Source organism: Tupaia chinensis, unplaced genomic scaffold (assembly GCF_000334495.1).
Source record: "Tupaia chinensis unplaced genomic scaffold, TupChi_1.0 Scaffold000067_1, whole genome shotgun sequence".
Lineage (NCBI taxonomy): Eukaryota > Metazoa > Chordata > Mammalia > Scandentia > Tupaiidae > Tupaia > Tupaia belangeri.
The window spans coordinates 2,455,630-2,466,459 of NW_006159526.1; the positions used below are offsets into that span (position 1 = coordinate 2,455,630).

Sequence of the window (10,830 nt, forward strand, 5' to 3'; positions counted from 1 at the left end):
TGGGATATCCTTTATAGGTAACTTGATGTTTTTCTCTTGCCTATCTTAGTATCTTGTCTTTGTCTGTGGTTTTGGTCAACCTGGCTATAATATGTCTTGGAGAAGATCTTCTTGGGTTGATTCTATTTGGGGTCCTTTGTATTTCTTCAGACTAGTGCCTCTCTAGGTTTGGAAAGTTTTCTTGCAGGATTTTAGGGAATAGATTATCAATGCCCCTATGAGTCTCTTCACCTTCTGGGATACCAGTTATCTAGATGTTTAGATGTCTGATGGTATCTAGTATTTCTCACATATTATTCTCATTTTGGGGGGCCATTTTCTCAGTCTTCAAGGTGGATTTTTCTAGGCCAGTAATTTTCTCTTCTCCGTCTGGGATTCTGTTTTCTGTATGATCTAGTCTGCTTTTAATACTTTCAAGAAAGATTTTGACTTCCTGTATCATAGCCTCCATCTCTAATAGTTCCATTTGATTCTTTTGTAAAGTGTGTAATTCCTCTTCTAGACCTTGCAAGAATTTCCTCACCTGGAACTTGTCAGCTCCTTTCTCCTTGCTCTTCTGCAGTTCATTGTCTCTCTTCTCTTCCATCTCTGTTAGCTTTGTCATTTTGAATGTTCTAAATTCTTTCTCAGACATTTCCATGATTTCCATTGAACTGTCTGTGGATGAAGAGGAGTTATTCTTTTCCCTTGGAGGAGAGGTATTTTCTTGCTTTCCCATATTTGTTATGGCCCTGCGGTGATTTCTAGTCATCTGATGGATGGTGTGTTTCTTCCTGATTCTTTTTTTTTTTTTCTTGAAGTTCAGTCTGAACGTTCAGGACCGAGTAGAAGGAGGGGATCTGGAATCTCTTTGCCTTTCTGTTGTGGTCGCTTTGTGCAGCAGATTCAGTAGATATGAGGAATACATTAACATTTGGATGTTTGGCTATAGTTCCCTTAGATCCATCTAGAAACACAGTAAATGAATATTGAGGAGCAGGGAGATGACATAAAAAGAAAAGAATAAAGAGAGAGAAACAACAACAGCGGGAAAAAATAAAAATTAAAAAATTTATTATTATTATTTTAAAGCACAAAATAGAAAACTGCACAGTGAGTTCTAGTTCTCAGGAGCCATGAGGAATCTTCTTCTGATGGCCTGCCTCTTGCTTCTCCTGCCTGGGTGGGAGGGGGAGAGGCGATTATTCATAAGACAAAAGGCAGGGCTGAAAGCAAGAGAATACTTTACCTTAAAAATTTTTAAAAAGGAAAAATTACCAAAAAATGAGAAGAAAGAAGCAGAGAGTGACAGAGACAGAGACACAGAGACAGAGATAGAAGACTAGAAGAGTTCCCTACCACTCAAGGTTGTGGGCTGGAGGCTGAATTATCAGTAGGAAATCTTCATTTCTCTTTAACCCTGAAATCACTAGTTCTCAGGAGCCAGGAGGAATCTCCTTTTTACTCCTGCGAAAGCATTCGGGGCTTTTTTTTGTTTTGGTTTGGTTTGGGTTTTGGTTGTTTTGTTTGTTTTGTTTGTTTGTTTGTTTGTGTTTGTTTGTTTGTTTTTTGAGAGGTTTTGCTATAGGGTGCATGCACTCGCCAGAAAGACAGAGAGAGACAGAGAGACAGAAAGTGAGAAATCACCCTCCAGGGGGTATGTATGGCCATGCTGCAATCCCTTCTCCATTCTCCTCTCGGAATCTTGGGCACGCACACACATGTGCCCGGTGTGAGTTTAAGCCATCGGGTCCAGGACTCGAACGGCAGACGACTACATGGGAGTCCAGTGACATAGCCATTACGCCATCTGCTAGTCCCAAAGCTTTCAGTCTTTTAAGGCTAAAGCTTGTGTTCTCACCACACCTTTCCCGGGAAAGGCAGAACAATGAATGGGTGAGTGTATGGGATTTAGAACCAAATTCCAAGGATTCCACTTCAAGCTCCAAGAATATGGGAATATAACTGAAGGAAGCGAGAGAAACTGAGACTGGCCTTTGTAGGGGCACCCTTGACAGTGGTTTAGGAGCAGAGAATTTGGACCATTTGGATGTCAATCGAAGTTCTACTGTTCACCACCTATGACATCCTGGAAAAATGTCTCTCTCTTTTTTTAGTTGCTAGAAGGCATGTGTGCTCAGTAGGGAGACAGCCAAAGGGACAGGGAGACAGAGAAATCACCTCCAAATGGGATGTGGTCATGCCGCGACCCTTTCTCCATCTCTCCATCCTGTGAGGATTTGGGACATGCTGGCACACGGCCCTGGTGTGTTTCCTAAGCCACCGGGGCTGGGACTTGAACCCTGATCAGTCATGTGGGCTCCAGCTTCCCTTAACCACCAGACTGGGGGAAATCTCGTAAATGTCCTCAGTGTCTGTTTTCTCATCTGTAAATGGGACGTTAGAGTTGTATCCGTCCAGGATTGCGTCAAGGACCAGGTGGTGCTGCTGGAGTGCTGAGAAAGTCTAAGGAAGGAACAACAATTATATTTGGGTGGCAGGGGTGCAGACAGCACGTAGGTAGAGCAGTGGCGTTGCGCAGCACCCGGGGCTCACGCCAGCAGGAAGCCATTGCCTCTCCCAGGGTAGAAGCTACAAAGAGACCCTAGAAGACTGTGGTGTATGGGCAGAGCTGCCCAGCAGGGCTGTGAGTGTCCATAGAAGCACACAACCGATCCCAGCCACAGTGGCACATGCTGCTAACGCACTACGCTCCATAGGCTGGGAGCACATGAGAGACCCGGGTTTGAGGCCCAGGCCAACCGAAAGCCCAGGCGCAGTGGTGTACACCTGTCACTCCTGCAACTTGAGAGGCTGAGGCAAGAGGACCATGAGCTTCAGGCTGGCCTGGATGACTCAGTGAAATCCTGTCCAAAACAGAGCTGGCAGTGCTGGTGGGGAGCTGGGTGATGGCGTGTGTTTGTGGTCCCAGCTGGGAGGCCAAGGTGGGAAGATTATGACACAGCAAGACCCTGTGTTTAAAAAGAAAAGAATCAGGACACTGCCGGCCTCTGGTGGCCCCTCCTGCCCTCTCATTCTGTCCTCTGGTGGCTGGGCAGGGAGAGAGCTGTGGGCCTGGTGGCCCCTCCTGCCCTCTCATTCTATCTTCTCCTGTGGTCCCATTGGCAGAAGCCAACCAGCAGCAATAAGAAGGGGGACCCCAACAATACAGGGTCACCCTCAGGGAAGCAGAGCAGAGCTGAGAAAGCTGGCTGCTGGGTCTTCAGGGCACCCCCTACCACAGTGACATGTGCTCACGGGTCGGGGAGGCATCAAGGTGGCAAGCCACGTTCACACTTGGGACAGTGGCTGGGAGTAGGTGCTCACTGACCGACCCTGCTATTCCCACTTTACCTGCCTCGTATCCTCGTTGTCACCTGCAGCCCTCGACCCGCCCTCTCACCCTGGGCTGCGTGGGAAGGTGGGTCACCTGGCGGGCAGCACCTCGCCTTGGGTCTCACCACTCCCTGCTGTCCCCTCTCCTCCCCGCCTTCTCCCAGGTGCCCTGCTCGCATCTTGCACCTGCTCTGCCTCCTCGGAGCTGCCCTCCTTGACGCGGCTGAACCCCCTGACCGAAGGAGCCAGTGCCCACCTGCCTGCTCCAGAAAGCCCGGATGGTGTCCTGGCCATTTCTTGGTTCCGAGGGCGGGAAGCCCAGCCAGCAGCCATGATCTTCTCCCCTGAGGGCCTCCCGGGACCTGCACACACCGGCCGGGAGACTCTGGGTGCCCAAGGTAGCCTGGACATCAGAAACGTGACCACCAAAGACTCCGGCTGCTACACCGCGATGCTGGAAACCCACGCGGGGCACAGGCGTGTGACACAGCTGATCCGTGTCCACAGTGAGTGGGGCCCCACAGTGGGAGGGGCCGCGTTCTCCACAGGCAGACCCACTGGACCCGGTAGGGCCCATCGGGACACAATCTGTGTCGGTCATCAGCCCCTCCATAACAAACCACCCCAACACTTAAAACAGCCGTTAACTTAGCTCACAGTTCTGCTGGGTGATGTCCAGGCACTGGCCGGCCACGACTGTCTCATTCATACCTATGGCAGTGGCCTGGCAGCGGGAGGGTGACCAGGTCATGTAGCCTGTCATCCTCCAGGAGGCTAGCCCAGGCTTGTTCTCTCCGCTGGGAAAGTGGAGCAAGTCTGGGGTCATCTGCGGTGGTGCAGCGGTAACAAACCCTCCATGATGCAGAGGTGATATGGGAAGGTCCCAGGTTCACATCCTGAGGTTTCTCTGTGCACACACGTGTGAGTTTAAACCACCAGGTCTGGGACTCGAACCGTAGTCGACTACATGGGAGTCCAGCGACATAGACATTACACCATCTGCTGGTCCCTAAATAGGCTCCACCTCCTAGCAGGTGGAGTTGCAAAGTGCTGTGGCCATTTTTCATAATCTACTGTGCCCTTCCCAGATATCCATGAACTGGGTGCTCATTCTCACTTGGCAAAGGCAGAGAAGGTTGCTGGGAGGAACCTTCATCTTCATCTATGTATTTATGAGCTACTCAGCTCTGGATTTGAACTTTCACACAAGAGCTAGACAGACAAAGCCCAGAAGGTAACCAAGGCCATCCTTCCTAGGAGGTGGTTGAGGGACTTTTTTAGCTCAGTCTTCTGTAACAGTGCCATAGATTGGGTGGCTTAAACAATAGAAATGTATTTCCTTACAGTTCCGGAAGCTGGTAGTCTGAGATCAAAGCGTTGGCAAGTTCGAGTTTTGTCTGAGGCCTCTCTGCTTGGCTTGTAGACGGCGGCCTTCTCGTCTGTCTTCACATGGCCTTGGCTCTGTGTGTACACACTCCAGGCGAATCTGTGTGTCCAAACGGCCTCTCTTTTTAGAGGACATCAGAGTGGATAAGGGCCCACCCTAACCGCTTTTTTATTTAATTCTCCTTTTTTCCCCCCAAAGAATTATTGATTTAATTTTATTTACTATTTTTTTATTTGACCAAAGAGACAGAAGGGAGAGAGAGAAAGTGAGAAAGCAAGCCACCAGGTCTGAGATTCAAACTGTGGTTGGCCATATGGGAATCCAGCACCTTAACTACCACAGCTTTTTTATTTAATCCTTCTTTTTTCCCCAAAGAATTATTGATTTAATTTTATTTACTATTTTTTTTAAATTTGACCAGAGAGACAGAAGAGAGAGAGAGAGGGAGAGAAAGTGAGAAAGCCAGCAACCAGGTCTGGGATTCAAACTGTGGTTGGCCATGTGGGAATTCAGCACCGTAAGCCCCGCCCATCTGCTGGCCTCACTTAGTCACCTCTTTAAAGGTCTATCTCACGGTCACGGTCTGAGGTACTAGAGGTTAGGGCTTCAAAATAATGAATTTGGAGGACTCCTTTCAGTCTGTAACATAGGCTACCTTAGTTAGGATTCTGATTCTGATGCTCTAACAAAGACCCAGTGTCTTAAACAAGATGGAAGTTGATTTCTCTATCACGAAAAGGTCCGGCGTAAACAATTTAGGGATATGATGGGTCCATGGCACCAGGATCCAGCCTCCTTCATCATTGTAGCAGCGTTGCCCTGCGCAAGGGATCCAAGATGGCTGCCATCACATCTGAATTCCGGGCAGCAAGAGAGAAGGAAAGGCCCCACACCACAGTGACAGAGATAACCCTGGCCTTGCCCGAGGGAGGCAGATAAAAATGGGGGTCAGTGGGCTGACCATGGGCCCAGGAAGGGCCTTGGACTTTCATTCAGCTGCACGTCTACTGGTGCTGATTGCTACGTGGGCCTTCTCAGTCCTGCTCAGCTCAGGGTCCCAGCCAGAGAGAGGTGGGAACCAAGATGTCAGAGCAGCCTGTGGGAGGCAGGTAGAGCATCCTAGAGCAGGGGGCATCTGAGCTGGGCCCTGTAGGATGAGTAGAAGTTTTCCTGAAGTGTTCCTGCAGAGGGGCCAGCCAGAGTAAGAATGAGAATCTAGAGTGAGGGGCACTTACTGAGCGTGCCCTGTGCACCAGACACCAGACAATCTCCCAGCAACCTGAGAAAGCGGATGTCCTCAGGACTAAGCCCACTGTACGGGTGGGGAAACTGAGGCTCAGAGAGTCTATGGCAGCGGCCTACGGTCATAGAGTGAGTGTCTTAGACCGTTACTGTGTTACTGAGAGAAATACTTGTGGCCGGGTAATTTATAAAGAAATAGAGGGTTTTTCTTTTTTTTTTTTGAGAGATTTTCACTGTAGGGCGCGTGCGCTCGCCAGACAGACAGAGACATAGAGACAGAAAGCGAGAAATCACCCCCCAGGGGGGATGGTCACGCCGCAATCCCTTCTCCTCCATTCTCCTCTCGAGATCTTGGGCACGCACGCACACGCGCCCGGTGTGAGTTTTAAGCCACCGGGTCCGGGACACGAACTGCGGTCGACTACGTGGGAGTCCAGCGACATAGCCATTACGCTAACTGCTGGTTCCCAAGAAATAGAGGGTTATTGACTCTCGGTTCTGGTGGCTGGAAAGTCCGAAGGCATAAACCTGGCGTCAGGTTGGCTACGGCACGGCCCACAGGAGCAGAGAGAGCTCCTGCCAGGTGCGGGCAGATCCGTCCTTTATAACCACCTGCGATTTGAAAGTTTATTCTTCCCAAGGCCTAGCTCCACCTTTGAGCTGTTTTCACTCATGGGCGCCCTTGCCAAATAGACACGTGGTCAGAGCACAGGCTCCAGATTCAGGACTCCCTGGGTTCGAATGATGGCTGCGCTCTCACCGTCTGTCTCGCATCCTTGCAAAAGTGTCTTCCCATCTTTGTGCTTCCGTTCCCTTGGCTGTGAGGTGGGGCCACAGCAGAGGCTACGTCACAGGGCGACAGTGAGAAGGAAGTGAGCTCGTTTCTCCCTAATGCCTACACCAGCACCAAGTTACCGGACCGTACTCTGTTAGTTTCAAGGGGCTTGACCTCTTCCAGCCTCTGTTTTCTCATCAAAGTGGGGATGACACTTTATTTACCTCATGGGATTACCGAGAAACAACCCCATGAGGTAGATAGTATTAAGATTTTTTTTTCCATTTTTTTTTTCTTTTTTGGAGAGGTTTTTGCTATAGGGTACGTGCACTCGCCAGAAAGACAGAGACAGAGAGACAGAAAGCGAGAAATCACCCCGTGGGGGGATGATCACGCTGCAATCCCTTCTCCTCCATTCTCCTCTCGGGATCTTGGGCATGCACATACATGCGCCCAGCATGAGTTTAAGCCACTGGGTCCGGGACTCAAACTGCAGTTGACTACATGGGAGTCCAGCGACACAGCCATTACACCAACTGCTGGTCCCAGTATTAAGATATTTTTACTTTCATGAAAAAAAAATGCATTTCACACTATGGCCCAGCACATCCCACAGCTAACCAGAAGACAGGTGTCGAATCGTTGCTGAGTAATGCAACCCGGCGTGTTCTACAGTGTGTCTTTTCACGTTCTAAATGCTGGTCACAACCTGCTAAATGACTTTGCCACCCACGTCTGGGTCTTACTGGCCGTGTAACAAGCCGTAGTTAACCTACGGGCTTGGAGTGGTGCTCGGCTCATAGTGAGAGCCCGATCCAGGTGACTGTTGCATTGGCCCTTGTTTCTTCATCTGGTGGGTTCTTTCTCCTCCTTCGATGCTTCGCTCAGGTGCCACCTCCTCCAGGAAGCTTTCCTGGAGCTCCCTGGTTATGCTGTTGTTCTTTTCCCTTATGACATTGCACTGAAATTGGAAATGAGCTCAGGGTGGAGGTTCCCAGCACACACCACGACACCACACTGCCCAAGTTCAAGTCCCAGATATACCCTCTCTGACCACGAGGCCCCTCCCTAAAAACCCACAGAGTTCAACCCCTTTCACCTGAAAAATGTGGGAAAAAACTGTGGACCACTTTTGTCACCTCCTCGCTAGACTCCAGGGTCCACTGCTGTGTCCCTAACGTCCGCTTCTCACACAGGAGCGAGCGCTCCTGCGCAGACTGAGCTGGATCACATGGCTCCTCGGCTCAGGGTGCTCCCGTGGCTCCCTGAATGGCAGGTGCCCGCCCTGGCCCGGAAGGCCCTGCACGACCTGCCTGCACTCCCCCTGACCTCTCCTCCTCTCCCTCGTCCCCTTCTCTCTGTGCATGTCTTGTCTCATGCCCACCTCAGGGCCTTTGCCTGGAACACGTTCTCCCAGGAATCCACGTGGCTCCTTCCTCGCCTCTGCTCAGCTGTCACTCCTCAAAGAAGCCCTCCTTGACTCACCTTACCTGAGGGGGTCGCTCCATGTGCCGCCCAGCCCACACCCTCTTCCCAGCACTTGCCACCAGCGCCGGCATCACTGTGTTTCGCTTTTTTTTAGAGTTTTTGTTTTTGTTTTTGTTTTTGTTTTTTGCTATATGGCGCATGCGCTCGCCAGAAAGACAGAGAGAGACAGAGACAGAAAGTGAGAAATCAGCCCCCAGGGGGGATGGCCACACCACAATTCTTTCTCCTCCATTCTCCTCTCGGGATCTTGGGCACGCACACACACGTGCCTGGCCTGAGTTTAAGCCACTGGGTCTAGGACTTGAACCGCGGTCGACTACATGGGAGTCCAGCGACATCGCCATTACGCTAACTGCTGGTCCCCAGCGCCACTGTATTTACTGGTCTGTCTGTGGACCACCTCCCCACTCAGTCGTCAGCTCCCTGAGGGCAGGGACTGAGTCTACTTTGTCACTGCTGAGCCCCCGTGTTCTAGGTTTGGCTCACCCACAGCAGATCCCAGAAGTGAGGAGTCGAGGCAGGTCCTTTGCTGGGAAGCTGCAGAGGGGGGAGTGAAGCTGAGGAAGGAGCGAGACAGGCTGTTTTCCAGCCAGTTGGCACTGTGACCATGCAAGCCGCCTCCCACTCAGGGCCTGGGTGTGGAGCAGCCTCTGCGTCATCCCAGCTGAGGGTGAGGGAGCTGGGGTATTTATACACCAACCCCTGGAGGGCCACACCGGGTGTGCTCGTGAACCAGTGCTGCCAGCTGCCACTGCCTCCCTGGGTGGTGGTCTCTGGAGGTTGGAGATCTGAGGGTGGGGCACCGGTTCTGAGCAGCACCAGGCACAGACCAGGCACCCTACCACAGGCGCTGGGGGTGAGTGAGTGAGTGCATGAGTGCCTCTGGGGTGGCGGGTGGTCCCCGCCACGTGTCCTCGCTTCCTGTTCACAGACAGCCCCAAGTCAGTACCGCTGATGACGTTCCCAGAAAACATCCAGGGCACCATCCAGAGTGACCTCAACTACTCGGTGATCCTGGAGTGGGTGACCACGATGAACCCCGAGCCTGTGCTGACCTGGACCCTCAACGGGAAGATCTGCGGGTCCGGAGAGAAGCTGTTCATCCGCCGGCTGTCCCGGGAGCAGCTGGGCACCTACGTGTGCACGGGCAGGAACAGCAAGGAGCTGGTGTCCTCAGAGCCCGTGACCGTCCTGCTGGCACGTGAGTCCCTCCCTCCACCCAAGACCTCTGCCCCCTCACGGGTCGGCAGCAGCCCTCGGGGGTCTATGGAACCACCACTGTGAACTGTCCCTCCTGAGACTGTATAGCCCAGATGCCACCCCGTTCTCCCATGCACCTGCGGGCTGTGGCTGGTTAGCCCGTCTGCAGCCGAGAGGCCGCGGCTCCGAGGTCAATGCTAATGAAAGCCCAAGAGCCAGACCCGATGACCTGGGTCCCACTCCAACCACCTGCTGGCTATGTGGCCATCTGAAGCCCCTCTGCCTGAGTCTGAGCACATGCCACCCTCCTGCCACCCCACATGCAGACCCTAATATGGGAGATGTCAAAAAGTTCATGAAAAATGGAATTAAAGTCTGTTTTGGTGTGAAACATTTGAAACTCGGGAGTAGCTTTTTCCTACTCCTCCTTTTCTGTCAAGTTTCTTTTCTTGGAAAGGTTTTTGCTATAGGGCGCGTGCGCTCGCCAGACAGACAGAGAGAGACAGAGAGATAGAAAGCGAGAAATCACCCCCCAGGGGGGATGGCCACACTGCAATCCCTTCTCCTCCATTCTCCTCTCGGGATCTTGGGCACGCACGCACATGCACCTGGCATGAGTTTAAGCCACCGGGTCCGGGACTCGAATCACGGTCGACTACATGGGAGTCCAGCAACATAGCCATTACGCTAACTGCTGGTCCTCTTTTCTGTGAAGTTTTTGAAGGACCCTGTGTGAGGCCTGGTTCGGAGTATGGCTTTGGAATTCGAATTCTGACCTCACTATTTACTGTCTGTGTGCTGAACCAGTACCTTAGCTGCTCTGTGCCTCGGTTTCCTCATCTATAAAATTGGGAAAATAACAGTGCTCCCCCTAAAGTGTAGCATTCAGTGGGAAGCGCAGGCAAATTGCTTGAAGTCACAGTGCCCGGCACGGTGAACCCTGGGGAGCATTCACCAGAGGTAACATGTCTCTGTTACAGTCAGCACTGGCATTGTTAATAATTTCATGACTATTACCATGTGCAGTAGTGACACGGAGCTCAGGGCAGCAAGAACAAGAACAGCAGGCTGTTGGTTTAAAGAAGGGGCACGGTAGCCAGTCGAACCTAGGTTCAATTCCTGCCCCTCACTCCTCCCTGTGCCTTCCTGGCTGGGTGACTTAGGGCAAGTGATGTCCTCTCTCTGAGTCTTGGTCTCCTCCTGTGAATAGTGGGGTGATCAATGGCCCTTTTTTACAGAGTTGTTATAAGGAACAATGGCAGTGCATGACTGAGGGTGGCGGAACACCTGCAGACAGCAGGGACATTAAATAGCAGCTCTTGTCACGAATGTTGTACATGCGTGTGTGTGTGTGTGTGTGTGTGTGTGTATTGACTTATTTTTTTGGCCAGGGCCTGTGTACTCACTGGAGAGAGACAAAGAG

The 10,830-nt window shown here is 51.6% G+C and overlaps 1 protein-coding gene across 1 annotated transcript in view; it reads left to right on the forward strand.

Moving 5' to 3' along the window:
• IGSF23 (immunoglobulin superfamily member 23) overlaps positions 1-10,830 on the forward strand; it is a 22,426-nt gene that overhangs the window by 5,708 nt on the left and 5,888 nt on the right. The window contains exons 2-3 of the mRNA XM_006142061.3: positions 3,480-3,821; positions 9,139-9,408. Of these exons, the coding sequence (XP_006142123.1) occupies positions 3,480-3,821; positions 9,139-9,408 (612 nt within the window). The remainder of the gene's footprint in view (positions 1-3,479; positions 3,822-9,138; positions 9,409-10,830) is intronic.